The 22855-nt window shown below is 38.3% G+C and overlaps 1 protein-coding gene across 1 annotated transcript; it reads left to right on the forward strand.

Annotated features, from left to right (window-relative positions):
* Positions 1-6748: 6748 nt before the first annotated feature.
* LOC140244345 (peroxisomal N(1)-acetyl-spermine/spermidine oxidase-like) lies at positions 6749-20044 on the forward strand. The gene is made up of 9 exons (XM_072323988.1): positions 6749-6884; positions 8033-8133; positions 11549-11592; positions 13054-13226; positions 13995-14086; positions 15041-15744; positions 17036-17258; positions 18436-18672; positions 19832-20044. Exons 1-9 carry the CDS (start codon positions 6749-6751, stop codon positions 20042-20044), a joined length of 1923 nt encoding a protein of 640 aa, XP_072180089.1.
* The last annotated feature ends 2811 nt before the right edge of the window (positions 20045-22855 follow it).

Genomic DNA, 22855 nt, shown 5'->3' on the forward strand with positions numbered 1-22855 from the left:
GAATTGAAAAATAACTTGTCCAAACATTTCACCCAAAGTGATCACCAGATCACTGGATTTTAATGTTGAAAATTAATGCAAAATCTCCCCACACCCTCTCCGTAATAAAGGTCCCCTCACATATTACACTAAACTTGGTACATTTCCCCCTCCCACCCCCACCCCGTCAACGTCCATAAAAAGTGATTACGCACACGTTGAAGAAGAGTCTTTCGTCCATATTCCTCTGAATATTTATTTTCTTACACTATGCTTTCTTTATAGGAAAAAGTTTTTTGTTTTTGTTTTTGTTTTTTCAAGTGAGATGCCTCCATGTCTCACGCTTTAAGTCATTTTTACTCAAGCGTCTAAAATTGTCTCATTGTACGTGAACGAGTTACCATGGTTATTGTGACTGGTAATGATAGTAAAACCAGCTAGATTCACATTTATTCATTTGGGTGTGTTTGGTATTTTGTGTTTGTTTGTTTGTTTGTTTGTTTGTTTTTTTGGTAAGAGGGTGTGTTTGCACAAGCATTGCTTTTTGTCCATTGAGGGGAAGCTTTTTTTTTTCTTCTTACTTTTTAAGAGAAAGGTTTACATTTTCACGAAGTGTTGATATACTGGAATAGGAACCTAGTGCAATTTATTGTTAACTGAGATGATGCGATGTCAATATTCTCACAAAGCCTCCATTTTCCACAAAAGTAGGCATATGATAAAATATGCGTTTTGACATATCATGAAATTACAAGTACATGTCTGAACCTTTCAACCATTAAAGATTCCTCTCTATCATTCATAGCTGCTTTGGTGCAAAGTATAAATGATTTTAGTGAAGGATAGTTCTCTTTTTGTAATCATTCGATTAGAATTTGAAAAAAAAAAAGAGAAAACACAATAAAGCTCTTGATAATTCTTGCTGATAAGCTTACCTGGAACTTACGTATTGATTCAATTTGCCGCACTATTTATAGAAACATATAGGTGTAATTAACAAAGTTGAATTTTGTTCTCCTACAATGTTCTACTAATGCTCTATTCATCTTTGATTTTACCCTATCTAAATTATGGAATACTCGCCTAATGGGGTGACACAAATTCGTTAGAAAGAATACCATTACTGCAAAAAAGAGCCTGTTTCTTCGTATTGTTTTCAATGAATCATGGATATGCCATGCAAATCGTACGAAAATAACATTTAAGAAACATGATTTGCATTGTTTACATTTAGGACAGTTTATGTACAAACTAACAAATCATCCCCACATATGCAGCCTCCCTCTTCTGTTTGACTCTTGTGTATATATATATATATATATATATATATATATATATATATATATATATATATATATATATATATATATATATATATTGGAAATAAAACTGTATATTAATATCCTACCAGACAATCTAATAAATTTCATTTTCCATTATCTACGAAAGACCATTTTTACAAAATCCATGTTCTCTTTTGTCGGCCCTAAATTGTGGACTTCTCTCAATAATAGCTTCAAAGAAGCTCTAAGTTTTACTAATTTTACTTTTAAATCAAAGAAATTTCTAGTAAATTCCTGCATCTTTGGGGACTTGCATCTTTGAAAGCCGTAAATTTATTTCATTGTTTTGTTGTTATTAAATACAAGACAGTATATATATTATGTGTGTGTGTGTGTGTGTGTGTGTTTGTGTGTGTGTGTGTGTGTTTGTGTGTGTGTGTGTGTGTTTGTGTGTGTGTGTGTATCGGTAAGCCCGGTCTCGTGTGCTCGAACTCTTCCTGCCTTTGTCCAGTCTCCCCTTCTTTCTGTGCCTTTTCCCGTCCACTAAACCCTGTATCGTATAGATACATTCTTTCAGTGCGATGTATCCTCTTCACTAGAAAACTGCTTTGTTTCTGTTTGTGTGTTCGGTTGTGTGCGTATGTATGATTTCTTTTATATTTGTTCTGTTTCTCAGGCAATTTGTCTTAAAATTTGTTTGTCCATTTGTATATGTATAATTAGTTTCTGCTAAGGAGGTTACTGCATTCTATAAGCTAGGCTTTTCAGCAGTTCCCTCCATTTCCAACAACTTATATAATCGATTAATTGTTATATGAAATAATTCAGTTACAGTGTTTCTGTCATGATTGCATTTCCAAAATATGTTCTTTTTAAATTCTATTGTAAAAAAATGAGCTGCATTGATGTATTTACAAATGTCATATTGTACTTTATACTTTTGTTGGAAATGAAATGAAATGAAATGTGAAATGAAGCTAATTAATCTTACTTCACAATCGACTGAAATACTTGGGAAGCAATGTACACACAGGTTGATTATCGCATGGAAGCGTGCATTGTCATGAAAGCGATTGACTATAGTCGAACGGTATGCCTGCTTTGATTACAAAAAAAAAAAAAATGGTGTGTACTTGTGAGAGGCAGAGAGAGAGAGAGACAGACAGACAGAAAAACAGACAAACAGAGAGAGAGAGAGAAAGAGAAAGAGAGGGAGGGAGGAAGAGGTAAGATGAGTTGAAATGAGGAGATTTGACCGCTCAACTGTAGTATTCTCTGGTAAAGAAGAAGAGAAAGAGAAAATGTTATGTTCCCTGAAGGTAATAGCTTCTTGCTTTACAGTGTGTATGGAAAGCGTGCGATGATTGGGCGCTTCTTTTCTTCTTTTCTATATAAAGTGTGGTTGATATCATTGCAATATTGTCCCTATAACAAACGATTGAACAGTTGTTTTGCATGGTATGTCATCAATATTCAGGATGTAGCGTTCAAGCGTATGCTGGCCCATGATAAAACCATGATAACAGCTACACTCATGTGATGCCATTTGGCCAAGTACTCAGTAGTTAGACATACTGTAGTTAGACATAAATCATGCAGATTGTCGATGTTATATTGAAACATTAATGGCACATTACTTGAATATGAGACCATTCTGAAGCAAATAATTTTCACACAATCCCACAAGGAATGGAACAATCATCCCCCAGCATTCCCACTGATTCCCACTGATAAGTTACTAGCCACCCCCTTTAAATGTAAAATCCATCCTAAATGTAATATCGTCACTAAATGTAATTCCTGACTAAGTGTAATATCGACCCTAAATGTATATCCATTTCAGGGGCGGATCCAGGAATTCCGTAAAGAGGGGGCGTGTTTACAAAATTAAAGGGGGGGGGGGGCGCACGCACCCCTCCCCCCATTTTTTTCTTTTTATTTCTTTTGTTTCAACAAAAAATAAAGGGGGGGGGGGCGTGCGCCGGTTGCGGTCCTCCCTGGATCCGCCCCTGCATTTTAACCTTATGTAGCGGCAGAACAGTATGTTTGATTATAGAGTAAATTTCAAGTAAAATGTTGCACACAGAGTGCAACCGCACAACACAGTACAGAGCAATGTGCTCAGGGTTACATGACCTTCCACTGACCAGCCAGGCGAAAATGTTTTGGCCAGGGCTTTCTGACCCCTGCACTGTGGGCAGGAGCAGAAGTGTACATTTTCACCCAAATATATATATATATATATATATATATATATATATATATATATGTGTGTGTGTGTGTGTGTGTGTATGTGAAACTGCTACGTGGCTCATTGTGCAGAATTGTGACCACAAGGCGTGGACTACAAGCTACTCGAGAAAAAGAGAGTGCCTCAGCGTCCTGTTTCGAAATACTGTGCGTTAAACGGGTCTGATAATAGTTGGTGAGTTTACAACCTTTTTCCTCCTTTAAGTTAATACACTGTTTTGCTAATAAGTTGTTTTTCCTCAATAGGGAATTATATATACAGATCCATATTCTATAAATGGGAATCATGATTGTAGCACATAGTGCTTCAAAATCATGTGTTTCAGGATCTTTGTTAAGAACAATATATAAGGCTACTGAAGAGTACACTTGTAGTTGAATGTTTATAATAAAGGCACATTTGACTAAGAAGTTTGTAATTCATTAAAGTTTGATGAAGAAAGAGTTAGAATATACAAGTTTCGTACTTTAGAATTTGTGCTTATGACATTTTTAATAATGTGTCCAAAATGTACGAACAAATTAATGGAATTGCTCTATAGTTAACACAATAGATGTAGTGCCTGGATGTTGTGTCATAAATTGATGATTATTTCTGTGACATTTACATATTCAGTAAGATTTACATTTAAAAAAAAAACTTTTTCGTGATGATTGCAGTTAAACCACACACACGTCGGTTGAACACACACACATCTTGTGTATACGTTTCACACACCGTGGACCAGTGGTGCACTGGTGGGTGGATAGCGATCCACGATCATCGGTGAAATAAACAGTGATAGCATTGGAGCGTCCGTGTGTATTAACTATTATATATTCTTGTTTGCGTGGAGAGAATCGATCAACGTGCGTTTGTCATGGACCCTAATGTTGGTGCAACACCTTAAATGTAATTATGTCAACCCTAAATGCAATATACCGTGTTAGCGTATGTTAACCCTGAATACAATACATCTTAACCTTTATCTCATCCATAATTGGTCTTACGAGGGATCTGAATCCAAGCTTGCATTCGACGCGACTCCCAAAATATTAAAAACTTACTTAAGAAGGTTCCGATTTTTTCTTATTGCTCTTATTTTTTATTTTGTTCTTATTATTGATGCTATTTCTTTTTTTTTTTTGTGATACACAGAAACGGATAGAGGGATAAGGGTTAGTGTTCATTCTCGATCAGTTTTCAGTAATAGCGTTCCTTTCACTGCCTACAATTTTGGCCTATGACGCACTGTCACATAATAATCAATCATGACGTAATTTTCCAAAGCATGAAATCGAGATCAGGGGTGTTTCACGAAGAATTCAAGTCGAACCTAAAAGTTAAGATTGACTTAGAATTATAGACTATTCCTTTCTCGTTTCAGTTTTCATTCTTATATGAAAGAAATCACGCAGAGCCTACCATATTTTTAAATTGCTCTTAAAATTTAAGATCGATCAGACTTAAATTATTATGAGAACCCCCCCCCCCCCCCCATTAAGGCTCTGCGTCTTTCAATCTGAGAGCACAATCACAACCGGCCTATATGATGCCGTTCGGTGGGAGTGACTATAGGTTTGGGGAACGCGTCATAACTTACGAAATAGGGCGATGATTCTTTACTTCAGCCCTTTTGAATACTACAATTACTATGACAAATTCTGGCGTCTGGAATAGGCCCTACTTGAAAAAAGAAAGAAAGTAAGGATACAATTAATGGGGGAGACATAATGAACTATTTTAAAGCAGATTACCACGCATTTCATTTCATTTCATTTCATTTCATTTCATTTCATTTCATTTCATTTCATTTCATTTCATTACATTTCATTTCATTTTATTTCATTTATTAAGTTTCCATCACACAAATCATACGGTGTTGTGTTTACAACGTCCATCCATGACAATGTAAAGTAACGCATAAATTATAGAAATAGCATTTACTAGCACAAAATCAACTGAAATTGAAATCATTCTCAAGGGTACATTCATGACGGATGAATGAAGTATTGTGTGTGGAGGGAACCTACATATTTCTTCATAACACCAAGACTTACATGGGTTCAAGAGATTGCACAATTTTCAAATTTAATTTCCTTTTCATTGGTTTGAGTGGGAAATAAAGATGATTCCAAATGTTCAAAAATATAAAACAGCGTACAATAGATTGATGAAGCTAATAAAATCATGATCAAATATTCATTAAAAACACAGGCATAATCTCCACTGGATCCTTGATATTGAATCAAATCTTTATATAATTATATCAAGGAAATGGCCTAATATAAAGGATCCATTATCTAGGTTAGATGTAAAAATGGAACTGCATATAGTAGGCCCTATGATTATAAAATGAGTTTAGAGCACCATACAAGTAGGTCCTAAATGTCTCGTGTCCGTCTTGTCGTTGTAGGACGTACTGAGGGCGTGTGGTGACCCCATGACCGTATGGGTTGGGGGGGAGGGGGGGGGGGATCATGCAATGAGATGCACGTGGGTATACCCCTCCTTGATCGGGTATTACCTAATGAGCAAACATGATACTATTAACGAGCAGTTGCTAGCTGACGTGATTGGCGGTGTCTCTCCGTGTTTTGTTGCGTGTTGTAAACGATGTGTGTGTGTGGATCGCCCATTCGTGCGGCAGTCACAGGCATAGTAATCAAGGAGCTTGGTCGTACATCGTGGCAGGCGCAGGCGAAATGTCCTGACGGGTAGCCGAATTGGCGAGTATGGTAATAAAGTGTATCATTTGCACGTATTTAACTGTAATTCCCGTGAAATAATGATGTTGACTTGGCGTGATGATGTGGTACAGTGATGTGATCATTTTTTAGTCTGATTGAAATGCCGAACAAAGATCTTTGTCACAAACATAACCCCAAAAGACCCCAAACAGTAACTGGAGAAATCTAGGTATAGGGCCTACATGTACTACATTCATGTGGTGGGTTGCGTAATGGACCAGATGACTGCTTGTAACGATGTCGATCATGTGACTGTAATTGATTTACACTTGAGGAGAGACGCTTTATATAAATCCTCTGCAGTGTGTAGGGCCCTCATTACGAATGCCTGCAGGATGACTCTCCGTCTGTATAAATAGGCATAGACATACCTTGCCTATCATTTCAGGTTTGCAGCTGAAGTGGCCTCAGGCGGTGAAAGGGTAGCAGGTGAATTGGCCTGCAGGTGAGGGAGACTTCAGGTGAAAGGTGCATCTCCATCAATGAACGCACGCCTACATGTGAATATGGCTGGAAGCCTCCAAAAGACGAAGAAGAAGAATGAGAAGAAGGGGGAAAAACGCACCTGCAATGCCAGTGGTGCCTTCAAATGGAATGCCAGCTATGCCTGCGCGTTCACAACTTCACTAGCCATGTTCAGACGTATTTCTAGTCGGAGTAAAATTTATGGCTCAGCAATTAGAATTCAAATTTATGCGTATCTTAACACGACCCTGTGTCCACACGACGGTCGTGGGATCGAAGAAACTCCGACTGTAACGATTGTTTTTTTTTTTCTTCTTCTTCTTCTTCTTTCCAGCGGCATTTGTCTTCTCCATTCTTGTTGATGGATATTTCTGCATGGATATTTCGTCGCCATTGACTAGGTTAGAATTGCACTACACGCGCACGTGTATTCGCAAAATGTCAACATTGCGATTTGACCCAGGAAGTTTTACCTGGGTCGTAAGGTATGTAAGTTCATAGATACTCCGAGGGCTTGTCCGCACGGGCAATTTACTCCGACCGACTAGTCGTCGTAGCGAGATACTCTTGAGAAAACTCGGGAGTATCTCCTTCGGAGGAAGAGGTCGTGGTAAGTTCCTCCGATCGGAGGAAGTTACCACGACCTTGTTCAGACGGGCACTACTCCGACCTATCCTCCGATGTTACTCCGACCAAGCTTCCTCCGACCCCACCTCCGAAGTTACTCTGAACAAAACTGCCTCCGTCTGAACACAACTATAATGTCCACACCACGGTCGTGGGAAGAAACGCCGACCAATTTACCACGGCCTTCGTGGGGATCACCATGGAGGGTCGGTGTAACTTCCGGAAGTGCATGGTAGCGTCGCGCACGTCAACCATGCATACCATTGTACCACCGGCATTTATCTTCTCCCATTCTTGTTGATGAGAATTTCTGAGCGCCAGCTTCTCCGTCGCGATCGACTAGGTTAGACTTGTACTGCACGCGCATGTGTACTCGCATTTGACTCCGGAAGTTTTACCTATAGGTCGTATAAGGTTTGTAAGGTCATCCAGATACTCCGAGGGCTTGTCCGCATGGGCAATTTACTACGACCGGCTAGCACGTGGTAGCGAGATACTCCTGAAAAAAAAAAAAAACTCAGGAGTATCTTGGTCGGAGGAAGAGGTCATGGTAAGTTCCATCGACCGGAGGAAGTTACCAAGACCTTGTTCAGACGGGCACTATACTCCGACCTATCCTCCGAAGTTACTCCGACCAAGCTTCCTCCGACCCTTCCTCCGAAGTTACTCTGACCAAAACTGCCTCCGTCTGAACACAGCTAATGTCCACACCACGGTCGTGGGAAGAAACTCCGACCAATTTACCACGGCCTTCGTGGGGATCACCATGGAGGGTCGGTGTAACTTCCGGAAGTGCATGGTAGCGTCGCGCACGTCAACCATGCATACCATTGTTTTTTACCACCGGCATTTATCTTCTCTATTCTTGTTGATGAGAATTTCTGAGCGCTAGCTTCTCCGTCGCGATCGACTAGGTTAGAATATTGTAGTGCACGCGCACGTGTACTCGCATTTGACTCCGGAAGTTTTACCTATAGGTCGTATAAGGTTTGTAAGGTCATAGATACTCCGAGGGCTTGTCCGCATGGGCAATTTACTCCGACCGGCTAGTACGTGGTAGCGAGATACTCCTGAAAAAACTCAGGAGTATCTTGGTCGGAGGAAGAGGTCATGGTAAGTTCCATCGACCGGAGGAAGTTACCACGACCTTGTTCAGATGTGCACTACTCCGACCTTTCCTCCGACCTTCCTCCGGCCAAGCTTCCTCCGACCCTTCCTCCGCAGTTACTCCGACCAAAACTGCCTCCGTCTGAACGCAGCTATGTGGAGACTAAATTACCTACTCAGTACTTCTGATGTGTGAGAGCAATTAAAGGGGAAATTCAGTCCAAAAATAAGTTAGTCTGATTAAAAAAAGAGTAAAATCTTACGAGTTCAACTTAAACATTTAACTGAAATCGGATGAAAAATAAGGAAGTTATAAAATTTTGAAGTTTTGCTAATTTCTGCAAAATAGTTCTTGTACAGTCGCTATGAATTTGCAAATGAGTGAGCTGACTATGTCATACCTCCGTAATTTTCCATTGATTGTGTACAATAAAACTCTAAAACATGATGTTATTCCTGGTTGAGTAATTTCAGAATAATGATCAGATAGATAATATCAGGATTTGAGCGTCGGGGATAATTGCGTATGAATGAAACACTGTAAATTTCAAAATTGTATGTATATGGCAAGTTGTGAGGGGATGACAAGCTCACTTTGGGATTTGCATACTCATATTGACCATTCAAGAACTGTTTCCTCAAAAATAAGCGAAACTTCAAAATGTCATGACTTAATAATAATCGATTACACAAATTTAAATTTTCCCCAACTCACATTTCAGAACTACAAAGCACTATTATTTTGCTGGGTTTTTGTTTCTTCTGCAAATGGTATGCCTCTAAATGGAGATTCCGTGTGTGAGTCAGCCACGACTCAAGCCCGCCGCACACTACACGATTTTGCCCCGATTCACCGTTAATTAAGACCTTAAGACTAGAAGTGTGACGTCACAGTCGTTCGACTGGGTGTTAGGGCGGACTCACACTGTGCGATTTTTGGTGGTGCGACATCGCAAAGTGTAAATCGCAGTAAAAATCGCACAGTGTGAGTCCACCCTTACAGTCGTAAGGTTCGGTCGTATAGTGTGTGGTGTCCGGTCGTACGACTGGTCTTAAGACCCAGCTTGGCTTAACCCTACATACCCCCCCCCCCCCCGCCTTTCCTATGGCCCCTTTCCTATTGCCCTTTCCTATGGAAAACAGTGCTCTGTCATGAAAGTCATAAAAACCTGATTATTTTTACAATTAATCACTTTCATTGATTAATTTTATGCTAATTATGTTAGAAAAGTGGTCAGTGACAATTTCCAATAAAAAACAAAGAAAAAACAAAAGTTGAAAAACAAAGAAATACATAAGAAATTCTGAAAATAATAAAATACATAAGAATTGAAATGAGTTTTGGAAGTTTTTCAGATGTACCATTGTTGAATATGCTAAAACAGATTTACAGATCAAAAATTAGACTCTCAATGCTGTTAATTAGGCTAAAATGTGATCTTAATTAATTAAAATTAGAAATCTATTGTTTCAAAAAATCTTATGACATAATCTTGTAGATTATGACGTTGGTCTCACGCATGCAAAATTTCATCGCGATCGCACCACCGATGGCCGAGATCTCGAGGGGGGGGGGGGGGGGGGGACGGAATCCATCCCCGGTTTTAGCGTAGCCAAAAAAGCCCGGCCCTTTTAGACCAGTCTGATCGTGTAGTGTGCTGTGGCCTTCACGCACATAAAATATCCCACTCCATTCATTCATGGCAAAGAGCAGAGTGCCAACCCGGTGAAGTGGTCTCCTACCCATTCACACAAGAAAACGGGCGAATGATACCGACCCCTCGACTAGCTTAGGCAGCACACGGTATCAACCGTCATACGCTTGAATGAATGGAATTTGCTTAACAGCAACAACAGCATTAATTTGCAACAAGAACAGCAAGTCAAATACAATGGGGAAATTGCATATAGAACCTGCGAATCAGGGGTGAGGGCGAGGTATACATTCGCTATCAATCATGGAGTTACCAGGGAGGTGCCACCTCCCTGGAGTTACCTAGCTGTGGCTCCATGCTCGACACTTCAGCAGCATTGGATCAGTGCACTATACTAAAACAAAAGATAAACTCCTTTTAGAACGAATTCAATGGTAAGCAGCCAGATTGTGCACGGGCGTGTATATTGTATCGCCATCATATTGTGCCGAACAAGCGATTAGTTTCCAATTAGTCCTAGCTGTACACGACACGCCATCAATTATTGCTGATGACATTTGCGGGTATGTATCAACTGGCTCATTACAGCAGCCCCTAGCTGTGCGATGTCGTTTAGCTGATAAAGTTAATGTACTTTTTATATTCAACATATTAGAGATTGTGTGAGAGGAGCAAGCACTACCTTACGCTACATAGACGGTTCGTCCATAAATACTTGCTTCGGTCTTTCATGACACAACTTGACTTGAGGACTTGATATCTACAAGAGTCGGAGTGTTTACTGCCATCTTGGTAAAGCAGTAATTCTGCTCCTTGCAGATACTGTCAAATATCGTTTCTCAAATTTTCTGCGCGTTTGCTTCTTTGTTGAACATCTCAAGGCATATTTATAAGGCCAGATACGCGGTAGTGTAATAAAACATAATAATGTTAACCATTACGTTTGGAACCTTTTAACACCTGCCAGCATTATCATAGTTGTGACGTCTTAAATGTATCATGGCTCATGCGTGGGGTTGAATTCTTTCGGTTGGATGACTTTTTTTTTCTTGGTATAGAAAATGTTTATTTTTCGAGTCACGATGAAAGGACATTCGTCTTTTCGCCACTCCATTTTCAAGTTGACGTTAAAGATCAAGACGTTCAAGACGTTGTAGATCAGGTGATGACGTCATCTATCGCCTTGGTTTTGGCACTATCATACAGATCATTTCCGCTGTTTTTTTTTTCTTTTGTCTGTGTGTGTGTGTGTGTGTGTGTGTGATATCTTATTTATAATGCCCGATATGCCTCCAATGGCATGTATAGGGCAGGAGCGAGCATCCTAAACTTTTGATGGTCTTATAGTCATTGGATAGATCTTCATGAATGATATGGGACCTTTAATTCTCCTTCCTCTGCCCTTCGCCAGGTGCATGGTCTTAGGACGTCCCCACTTTCCCCTTCCTCCAGGTGTCCAGTGAAGTGCTACACAAGCGATATTTTGAGCGTCCATCGTGAGTAGATCTCCAATACATTTCTATCTTCGTCACAGAATAGTGGTACATGTATATACTCTTGATTACTTTGAGAGTAATTCTTCATTTGATACCTTGTTAGGTCAGAGAAGTCTCAGGATTCTCACTGGGCTTTTTGTATAAAAGGGACAGTTTTCTGCTGTATTTCACTATTACTCTCTAGCACTCGGATTCATACAGAAAAAAAAAAGTGGAGAGGACACAGCTTTGGTCGAACCTCAACTTTGTTCTGGTGCAATACCGTTTGACCTAATATATAGCATACAATCTTTAACATTCAAAAGGCTATAGTGGCTTTATTCAGGCGTTGTTTAATATCGATTCCTGCACCACCATCACATCTCACAAGGCTGGCAAGGTACCTGGCATGATTTTTTTTTTTTGATAACTGGTTGAAGGGACTTTTTTTTTTCCACGTTCACTTGCTAATTATTTCAGTGTCATTACTTCTGTTTTGCTTTCGTTATCCTACGACCAACTTGCTGTGCAATGTCTTGGATTGCATGTTCTGGTGTCAGCTGTATTAGAAAACAATGCAAAGGTCATCAGGAAATCAACGTCTATCGATGTCCAGAAAATGGACCATCTGATACCTCTCGAGTGTGGTCATCAGCAGTTCGCTTCATTACCCAGTCAATGGCTTCGTTCGTTGCCCAGTTCGCTTCATTACCCAGTCAAAATTTGTATTGTTACGAATTTAGTACGTCCCTATCTTTTCCTCGGGCCGGCCATCTTTTCAATCAATGCTTATAATGACGGCCTTCTGCATAATCGTTTCTTAACTACAATGGGTAATCACTGCTGCATAGACATGCATACTGTATATTACGTCATTAATTTTATTTCATATCGTTGTTTATGCAAGTCAAACGACTCTGTGTTAAATTTACTTTGTATATTTCCTACATGTTCACGATTATGTAACTTATGTATGCTGATTTGTAGAAAATAAAGTATCTATCAAAACAAAAAATGGCTATCATGAAGAGAAGGTCGGACATGACACAACCTTGCCTTAGGCGTGTCTAACTCCAGACTTTACTTCAAACTCTACTATTTCCCATACGCTGCATGAAAAATTGGTGTACAAACTCTTTATGATTAGAACTATATCCTGTGGTATCCCATACATACGAAAAATCTGCCATAACTGCCACACCTGCCACACAAGTTCACTCTCCGTGGATGCTATCGATGTCTTCTCAAAATTGAGGAAAATCAAAATAGATCTGTGTTTGCCACTCTGTGCTCTGTTCGATATTACGCGGGAAAAAAAGGTCGATGCATCCTCTTCCTCAGCGGAACCCTGCCCGCTCCTCTCTAATAAGCTCTTGGTCAACGTCATCAGTCAAGCATTTTACAATGATCTTTGAGAAATTCTTGCTTGCGGTGTTTTCACGCCAGTTATGTAACAATTCCTCAGTTTTCCTTTTCGCACAGTGTAGAGGCTGTCGCAGCGATGGAAAGAAGAGGGCGACGTGTCGCCATTGTAGGAGCCGGTATGGCTGGACTGACAGCTGCGGCCGAGTTGAGCAGGTCGAGTCAGTGTGAGGTTCTGGTGTTTGAGGCCATGGATCGAGCAGGTGGTAGGATTTTAACAGTCAAGGATTTTGGTGAGTTTCGTCCAAGGTGAAATGTCTTTCAATTGGTGTGATTTGCTTTGATGTCTTTAACTTTGATTTGAGTTTCACTAATCGTTACTGGTTGTGAATTAGTTTCTTTTTTTAATCTTGTAATGCTAGTTGCTAGGTATAATTGGAAAACCAAACCAATCAAAACCGCCTTGCTTTTTTTTTTGACAAATATTTCATGTGTCGGAGTGTACTGGAGATCGTCATTTCTCATTGAGCTGATTCCATTCAATATCTTGATGTTTTAACAAAATAACGTTTATTTAAAGCATATGATAAGCAAACAAGCGTAATTTAAAATGGAAATAAAAACAAATTACTTTAGCTTTATCAGTTGATTAGAATCTTAACTTTATGTAATGTTAAGATCGATCGTCAAGCTAAGCACGAGAACCGAGATAATAGTACACCGATATAGTTATACATATTATATATCTGCCAGCAACTTGAAAGAAACTGAAAACATTCGATGATAAAATTATGTAGGACCTATAGTAAATAGGCCACACAAAACAATCTTGCCTATAGGGATAGGAGAGGAATGTAGTAAAGGAGAAAACGAACGTGAATAAATGAATACTATATAGTACATACATTCTATCGTGACGTAAGAGTTTGTCATATGCATGTCCTATGACAATAATTCGTTGTGTGTAGGTTTGTGTGTGTGTGTGTGTGTGTGTGTGTGTGTTTTTTTTTTTAATCAGGTAACTTATGTTCGTATTTTACATCAACTATGTAATTCATCAGCTAGTCACGTGATTGAACTTGGCGCCAACTGGATACACGGAACGAAAGATAATCCCATCTTCGACTTGGCAAAGAAACATCACCTGCTCTCCGTAAGCAATATTAATTTTAAGATTCTATACTACTTGTAGGGCTTATAATATTATACCACGTTTAATAACTTATTAAACGTGTACCCTCAACAAAACTTACATCTCGTTAAACATGCTATCGCATCAACCATTTTCATGGAACAGTAGACTAAATTTGTAGAAAATTCATTGAGTAATCATGCGAAACTATCGCAGCATGACATGGGTAGATACAGTCATGCATCAAATCGGTTACTACAGTATTATGAGTCGGTAATATTGGTGGTTCTATAAAACAGATAATGCACATGTGTGTAGGCAGGAACAGTGTACATGAGGCAACTATGCATGGAAACCAGTCTAAAACCATCTTGGCAGGTCCTCTTGGGCTAAACAGTTTTATGTAGATATTTACATGCTGCAAAATTCGTGTACGACCACCTCCCTGGTACGACATACCTAGCTCTGTCACATGCAAGTTTTGAGAATTTTTGATATCCTGCCCAATGGCGTTGAAATGAGCTATTTTCCAATCGCAGTTCGAAAAAAAAGAGAAAAGATTTAGATTTTGGATTGCATGATGTAGGCAGTATTAGGTAGATAACATCTATTAGCCAGTGTATGTTGTGATTATGGTGTAGATTGTAAAGAAGTGTTTATCTTGCATAGGATCAGCACTCCACACTACATGTATTTAACTGAAATCTTTCACATCTATGTTGGTTGCGACGCAAGCATTCAACCCATAAATCATGTTTGTGAAGGTTTTAGCCATGATTAGCAATTGTGCTAAAGTGTTTGTTTCACATTATTTCACGAACTGTTTATTTTGATGACGATATTGTCGGTAAGTCATATATGATTTGTCCCAAGTAACAAAATGTGTGTTTTTGATGTTTATGCGTGTTTCATATTTTCGAGATAGTGAATGAATTCTTAACGGTTCAATGCACTTTAATTCCTCCATGGTAACAGAGTTCATGCAACGATCTGAGCGCATACGACGAGTGTGTTGCCTGGTACCATTTACCCGATGACGAAGATTGCACCTTCTTCGTCGATGAACATGGAAATCGAATAGATGTTCAACTCGCCTCGAACTCTCGAAAGATCTTTGGCGAGGTCCACGAGCTGATAGACAGGGAGGACCGAAACAAGCTTGACTACAGCCAGAACTTTGGCGAGTTCATGCGGATAGGATACGCAGAAGAGCTGAAGCAGCAAGGAGTGACCAACGATGACGAGCTACGTCAGTATTGGTTGTTGTACGAGAACTGGTGTCGGTTGGAATGTGTTGATATTGGTTGCGAAGACCTCCAAACGGTGCATCTCAGAAGTTACAGGAACTACCAAGTGCTAAGCGGTCGCTATTTAACCAACCTGGGGGACGAAGGCTACCAGGGAATTCTGGACCGACTCCTCGCGGACATCCCCAAAGGCAGTATACGCTATGAAACGCCTGTCGCCCAAGTACGCTATGGAGAATGTGCCGGCGAAGAGGGCGTCGTAGTGAAGACGGAGGCCGGAGAATCCTTTCGCTGCGATCACGTAATAGTGACGTCGTCTATCGGCTTTCTGCAAGAAAATATACAGACCTTTTTCGAGCCGCCTTTGCCCAGGTCTAGAGAGAAGGCTCTCTGTGCGTTCACCCACGTTACTGTAAACAAGATTTTCTTGAGGTAATGACTTATGATTTTGGAAAAAGACAACATTTTATTTGATAACGAAACAAAAAAAGGAAAAAGTTACCACTGAATCTTTGTTTATGAATCTTTGACGAGTGCAGCCCCTCAATTTAAACAATATTCGCTCTTTCATTATCAGGAAAACTTCAAATCGATTTCAACATGAAGAGGCTATACAAACTTTAACATAATTTTTCATACCATGATAAAAGACCAGCTGCACCCCCATAAGTAAATCGCAATAGATCTAAAAAGAACAAAGCCAGAAAAAAAAAAGACAAACGAAGTAGAGTCCATAGAAAATTAAGGAGAAATATCGAGATTCTTGTTCTCGTCACTGCTTTAGTTATTATAGTTTGACTGGTTTCAAAAAAAGTCACCGTGCGCATGGAATATAACTGCCTGCTTGCAGATCATTGTTAGCATTGTTGCTAGGTTACAATACATTTTGACGTCATTGAGACATAAGTTATAGAATTTCCTTTAAATGTACTAAAAAAATGTCACGTGTTCACTTTTCCACGTGTCTGTGAAATCATAATCATGTATTTTGTTGAATGAAAGCAAGAAATTATTAAGCAGAGGGGTGAAGATGTGAGGTATGAGCTTTTCTTCAATTTGTCTCCTTCTTTACAAATTAAATCAAATTTGTATGATCACAACTGCTGATCTACATTATTTAGCAAACTTGGGCGTTCGTCAGTTCCAAGTTCATCGTGTCACTGCCTGCAACCAGAGATAGCCTGGTACGTAGTAGTGTCGCTGCCCGGAAAGCAGTAGATGACAGGTTCGATTCCTGCTGGTTCCTTTTTCCGAAATGTTTGTTAAAATGTAAATCAGCGGTTGTGATCTTACAAATTTCATTTGTACGGAGGGAGACAAAATGATGAAAAATCATACTCCAATATGTGTATTTTTGTCCGCGATATACTATTAGGGAGCTTTAGATTTTCGCGACGCAGACGTTCAGAGGAAAAAAAAAACAAAAACTTCTGCGCGTGCGTAGAATCGATCTATCTATATTATATCTCACGTCGTCTTGAGTTTTCACTACGCATTCTGGGCTATATTTCTACGTCCGCTCAATTCACGACGCAGAGAGCTATATTTTGATGCACTGATCATAATGGGAGCGCAACTCTACTTATTGTACAGGTTGCGTCCTCGCGTAATCTAAAGCTACTTTGCAATACAACGCAGGGAGAGAGGAGAATGGCCAACGCAATCATCGTCTGATAAACGTGCGCGTCGCAAATCTAAAGTTCCCTATTGATTATGTTTGCAGGTTCAGCAAGCCTTTCTGGAGCAGCAAAGACTTTTTGATCGACCTTCTTTGGAAGCCAGTCTCGGAGGGAGAGGAGCTGGATGACGAGATGGAAAAGAAAAAGTTTTATCGCATGCTTTCAGAATTCGTGGCCGATACACGGAACGAGGACGTGCTAATGGGTTGGGTCTACGGCCGGGGAGCCGAGTACGCCGAGACACTAACGGAGAGAGAATTAAAACAGGTTGGTCTTTAATCTTCCAGAAAATAGTTTATTTCTGCCGTAATCTGAAAATGAACCATAGAATCATGTCATTCTTTTAAGGCAAACTTAGTTAAACTTTGTTTCCGTCTTAACTTTATAGACAAGTGAAATCAGTGTTAAATACACTTGTATGTTTTGAAATACAGACAGCTAATCATAACAGATTTGAATGCATTTGACACAAAATGATTTCCAAAATGACTATAAACCTCCGTCTGTAGTTTTTCTTCCATTAATGGTGAACTGATACATTTATCAATGAACATTGGAATAAATGGAATCACGACATCCTAGAATTTTAACCTGCATCATTCTGATGCTTCCAATAACAGTTCCGAAACAACCCACTCGAATCCATTTCACTAAGCTACGGAGGTGATGTAGAATGTTGTTTAGGAGGATACTTTTTTTTTTTTTTTTGCGGCGTTGGTGTATTGCTTGTGTATATTTGTTTATGTCTGTTTACTCTGTTGTATATTTGTCTTTGTGGTTGTTTGCTAGCAGCTTGGTGAAGAAATGAATTGGGAACGGATTTTAAGAATTTTCAAGGAAAATCAGAAATCAGCTAAGTAATATGTGATTACGTTATAGTTTGGAGGGGATCCGGATCACCGTCTGGATCCAGGATGTTTTTGTCATTGGAAGAATTCTCTTCCATAACAATTTATAAGCAATCGTCGAGTTCCATCTTGCTGGATGAATGCGATTAAAGGGGAAGTTCAGACGAATTTCACATCATGTAGTACATAAATCGACAGCTGCATGTGTAATAGATTTGAGGAATTAATTTATATGTGGTTCTTGAGCAGAGAAACCAATACTTTGAAATATCCCAAAACAAATTTCACTGAACAAGGATGATGGCATATGAGGCTCACATGATTTCAGAAATGTAGTAATGCATCAATTCCATTACAATACCGCTTGCTTAACAAGTTCACCTCTATAGAATTTATGCATGCTTTCTTGTTTTATTCTGCTTCCATAAGCCCTTGTCACTCATGCATTCGTAAGGTGAAGCTGCCATGTCATCATCCTGACTTGTTCACTGTGATTTTTGAAACATCTATATATTTCTCATCCCAATCATTATAAATTCTGAAAGTCTGTATCCAGTATACCCAATTTTTAATTGTTCAAATGTATTGTCTAAAAGTCAACCGAAGGTCTCTTGATATTTTTTTTTTTCAAAAAGAGCTGTGCTGCCCTCTTGAGGCAATTCCTGGATGACCCGAACATCCCCGAGCCCGAAGTGGCCATCTGCTCCCGTTGGCATAGCAACAGATACCAACGCGGGTCGTACAGTGCATTTCTACCAATGACAGCCACGGGATCGGAGTATGAGATCATGAACTCACCGGTGTTCTGTGGCAAAGCGGGAGGCGAACATAAGGTAGGAAGTTTGGTGATTGTGGGGATTCATCTGCCCTCTAAATTAATCGTAATCTCTTTCAGCATTTCTTTTTTGAATTACTTTTTTTTTTTTTTTTTTTTTTTTTTTGGTAAAGGGCTGTTTAAATGAAGTTCCGGATACAAAATGATAATGTATCGAGGGAATATATATTCGAAAAGTCATCTCATAAACCATTTAAATTGAATTTGAATGTGATAGTATTTATTTCTTTTTTTTTTTTGGTCACAATAAAACAATTCTCATCTCTCGATAAAACAAGAAATATCAAATCTTCAAAATACCATACTCAATTTTCACGAAACACAGAAGCTAAATTAAGAAGAGCTGCAATTATGCATGAACATGGTAAATAACCTAAGAATCAACTAAAATGATGTCGTCTCCTAAAGTTTGATTCTTCATAAACAGACTGATCCCTTCTTCCCTCTGGTCATCCTATCAACGTAATCCTTGGAAGCCTTATGTGTTACAGGTTAATGAAATAATGAATGCACTGCAAAAAGTCGGGTGTTAATAGGAAACACCTAGTTGGTTTTAATTTTTCGGTGATCATTTTCGGCGTTAAATTGCCAACTCCGGGTGTCACTTCAAAATATAAAACTTTCTCTCTCTCTCTCTCTCTCCTTTTTTGATAGGTACACTGTATAGTTCTTGTTCTTCTTGTTAATTTTGAACTTCAACAAGATGAACAAGAACTTTCCAATAAAGCCCGATACTTGTTTTTTGTTTTTTTGTTTTTTTGTTTGTTTTTTTTTTTGGGGGGGGGGGAAGTTGTGAACACACTGACACCACAGTAACACCAGTTGGTGGTCTCCTATTGACACTGGGCGGATGTTATACCATTGACTTTAACACCAGTAATGTCAAATCAATGTCATGCGTAGTGTCATTATTGAATTTACACCAGCGAAGTGTCAAGGGCAAAAATATCACCAGCTAATACAGTGTGAAATCAACCAACACCACGAAGTGCCAGATGAAAACTTTTCAACACCATCACAACATATTTTCTACGCCTGTCGGTGTGGTCCTCTATTGACACTTGATCAGTGACAGATTTAACACCCATGGTGTTAAATCTAACACCAATCTTTTAGCAGTGTACATGACATCGTGTATAAATGTCTCCTGTCTCCAGGTGCCGACCATTCTCTTCGCGGGAGAAGCATACCACGAGGGGTTCAAGTCTACTGTACACGGTGCAATGACCTCCGGCCTGGACAGAGCCGTGGATTTCATCCACTACTGGTCAAAAGAGGAATCTGAGGTCAAGTGTGCATTGGACCAAGGAGGTACCACTAGGGGAGGTCGGACAAGTAGTCCCCGAAAGGCGAAGCCTCCATCAGCCTAATCATAATTAGCCCGCTGAATTCAAACGCGGGAAAACTGGCATGAGCACTGCTTGGACGGAAATTGCTCGTTTATCTTATCAACGGATGTGTTCTCGAACTTCTGCAGGGATTCTTGGACAAATTTAATGATTTCCTGATTCAACCCGATATCACTCAATTTTGGCATGTAATTAATCATGCTTTATTCCCGTTCACAACAACATACTTTATGAAAGTATCTGCAGAATAATAATCGGTGATAATATAGACCAGGGGCGTGAGACGAATAGACGAAGTTTAAATCCACATTGTATAAACTTTTCAGTTGTTGAAATGCATAGACTGCTGGTAGTCTAAAATTCTGAATTTCAGTTGATTTGATGGATTCACCAAGAATTGTAGTATGTTAATAATGTCAACTCATCTTCAATAACGTCAATAATGTCAACTCATCTTCAAAAGATATATACAATGAATTTGATTTTGAATATGACTCCCCTCAAATTCCTTCTAAATATGTAACTGTTGACCAATTTAAAGATTATACAAAAAGTTTTTCACAAAGTATATTTTCCATGTTACATTTAAATATAAAGAGTATTAATAAACATTTTGATGAGTTACAGATATTATTAGATAATCAAAATAAACAACAAATTTCAGTAATAGGTTTAACTGAAACATGGTTATCATTTGACGTTAATTTGCCGTATGCATTAAATGGTTATGATTTTATTGTTAATAATAGAGTAAACAGGACGGGTGGTGGAGTCGCTTTTTATTTATCTAAAAAGTTTGAATTTAGTGTTTGTGATGAATTAAATGTAATAAATGAAATTGTAGAGACTTTGTTTGTGGAAATTTGTATTCCGCAAAGTAAGAATATTATAATTGGTATTGTTTATAGACCCCCAAGTTCTAGTTCCAAAGATTTTTTGAATTGTATGACAAATTTATTAAAAAGTCCTCTATTTATTAATAAAAGCACTTTCATAATGGGTGATTTTAATATTGATTTGATTAAGAATGATGATAACACATCTCAAGAATTTCTAGAAATGTTTTTGTCAGCCTCTTTCTTGCCATTAATTTCGAAGCCAACTCGTGTTACAAATCACTCCGCAACCCTCCTTGATAATATTTTTTCTAATTCTGTGCAGATTTTAAATTCTGCTATAATTTTATCTGATATAACTGATCATTTCCCTATTATAACATGTTTTGATCTTAAACATTTGGTTAATAGGTTTCAGTTTTCTTCATTTAGACGTAGAGCTTCACCGGAAAATTTGGCTAGTCTTGGTGCTTGCTTAGATAGGGCTGACTGGTCCAGTGTTTATGATAATGATGATGTAAATGCATCATTTGAAAATTTTTCAGGGATTATGAATAAATATTTAGATGAATATATTCCTAAATTAAAAGATAAGTCAGTTAATTATAAAACGTCTCCTAAACTTCCATGGATTTCAAAATCTGTTCGTCGTGCAATAAATAGGAAAAATAGGTTATACTATAAATTCAAAATGAAAAAGACTGAGAAGTCAAAAAATAAATACACTTCGTATAAAAACATTTTAACGAAGATTATACGGTTGGAAAAGAGGAAATATTATATGATTCAGTTAGAAAAATATAAACATGATATAAAGAATACATGGAAGGTATTGAAGCAGGCTATGAATATATCAAAAAAGAAATTAAATATTACAAAGTTAAAACATGATAATAAAATTGTTGAAGATCCTAATGATATAGTTACTATTTTTAACTCTTACTTTTCAATAATTGGGGAAAATCTGGCAGAAAAAGTACCACAGTCAAATACGCATTTTTCTACATTCTTAGGTGAACCTAATTCTAGTTCTATTTTTTTTGTTCCAACAACCAAATATGAAATAATAGATATTGTTACTGCAATGAATAATAAGCGAAGTGCTGGTTATGATGATATAAGTAATTTTATTTTAAAGGGAATTATATCATCAATTGCTGACCCACTTTCACATATTTTCAATAAACCTATACTAAGTGGTGTTTTTCCTGAATTTATGAAAATAGCTAAGGTTTTTCCTTTATTTAAAAAAGGAGATGAATTTGATGTACGTAATTATAGACCCATTTCATTGCTTTCATCCTTATCTAAAATTTTGGAAAAATTGGTGTTTGTAAGAACAATTAATTTTCTTAATTTTCATAATGTTTTTACAAATTCTCAACTTGGGTTTCGTCAGAAACACAGTACCATTCATGCCCTTTTGAAGTTTATTGACCACGCCGCGCATACTATTGATAATCATTCTCATCTTATTGGTATCTTCCTGGACTTCTCCAAGGCCTTCGATACGATAAATCATGAAATTTTATTATATAAATTGTCTCATTATGGAATACGGGGGAAGGCCTTGGAGTGGTTCAGGAGTTACCTACAAAATCGAAAACAATATGTATCTCTGAACGGGAATGACTCAAATCTAGAATTTATTAAATGTGGCGTCCCACAGGGTAGCTTATTAGGACCTTTACTTTTTATCATTATATTAATGACTTTTGTAGATCATCTGATATACTCTCATTTATACTTTTTGCTGATGATTCCAACGTTTTCTTTTCTCACCGAAATCCAGATACTCTCGTACGCATTGTTAATTCCGAATTGAAAAAAGTTACTCAGTGGATAAGAGCTAATAAATTATCACTTAATCTCCAGAAAACTAAGTATATGCTTTTTAGCAATTCCGTAGAAGATTTGCGCACAAATATCATTTTTGATGACACTCTGCTAGAACGTGTATCTCATATAAAATTCCTTGGTATCACAGTGGGCGATA

Source organism: Diadema setosum, chromosome 21 (assembly GCF_964275005.1).
Source record: "Diadema setosum chromosome 21, eeDiaSeto1, whole genome shotgun sequence".
Lineage (NCBI taxonomy): Eukaryota > Metazoa > Echinodermata > Echinoidea > Diadematoida > Diadematidae > Diadema > Diadema setosum.

Coding starts and splice junctions, on each gene's coding strand:
- LOC140244345 (XM_072323988.1), top strand. CDS start 6,749: ATGGCTGGAAGCCTCCAAAAGACGAAGAAGAAGAATGAGAAGAAGGGG. Junction 14,087..15,040: donor AGAAACATCACCTGCTCTCC/GTAAGCAATATT, acceptor CCATGGTAACAG/AGTTCATGCAACGATCTGAG. Junction 17,259..18,435: donor CGGAGAGAGAATTAAAACAG/GTTGGTCTTTAA, acceptor ATTGTCTAAAAG/TCAACCGAAGGTCTCTTGAT.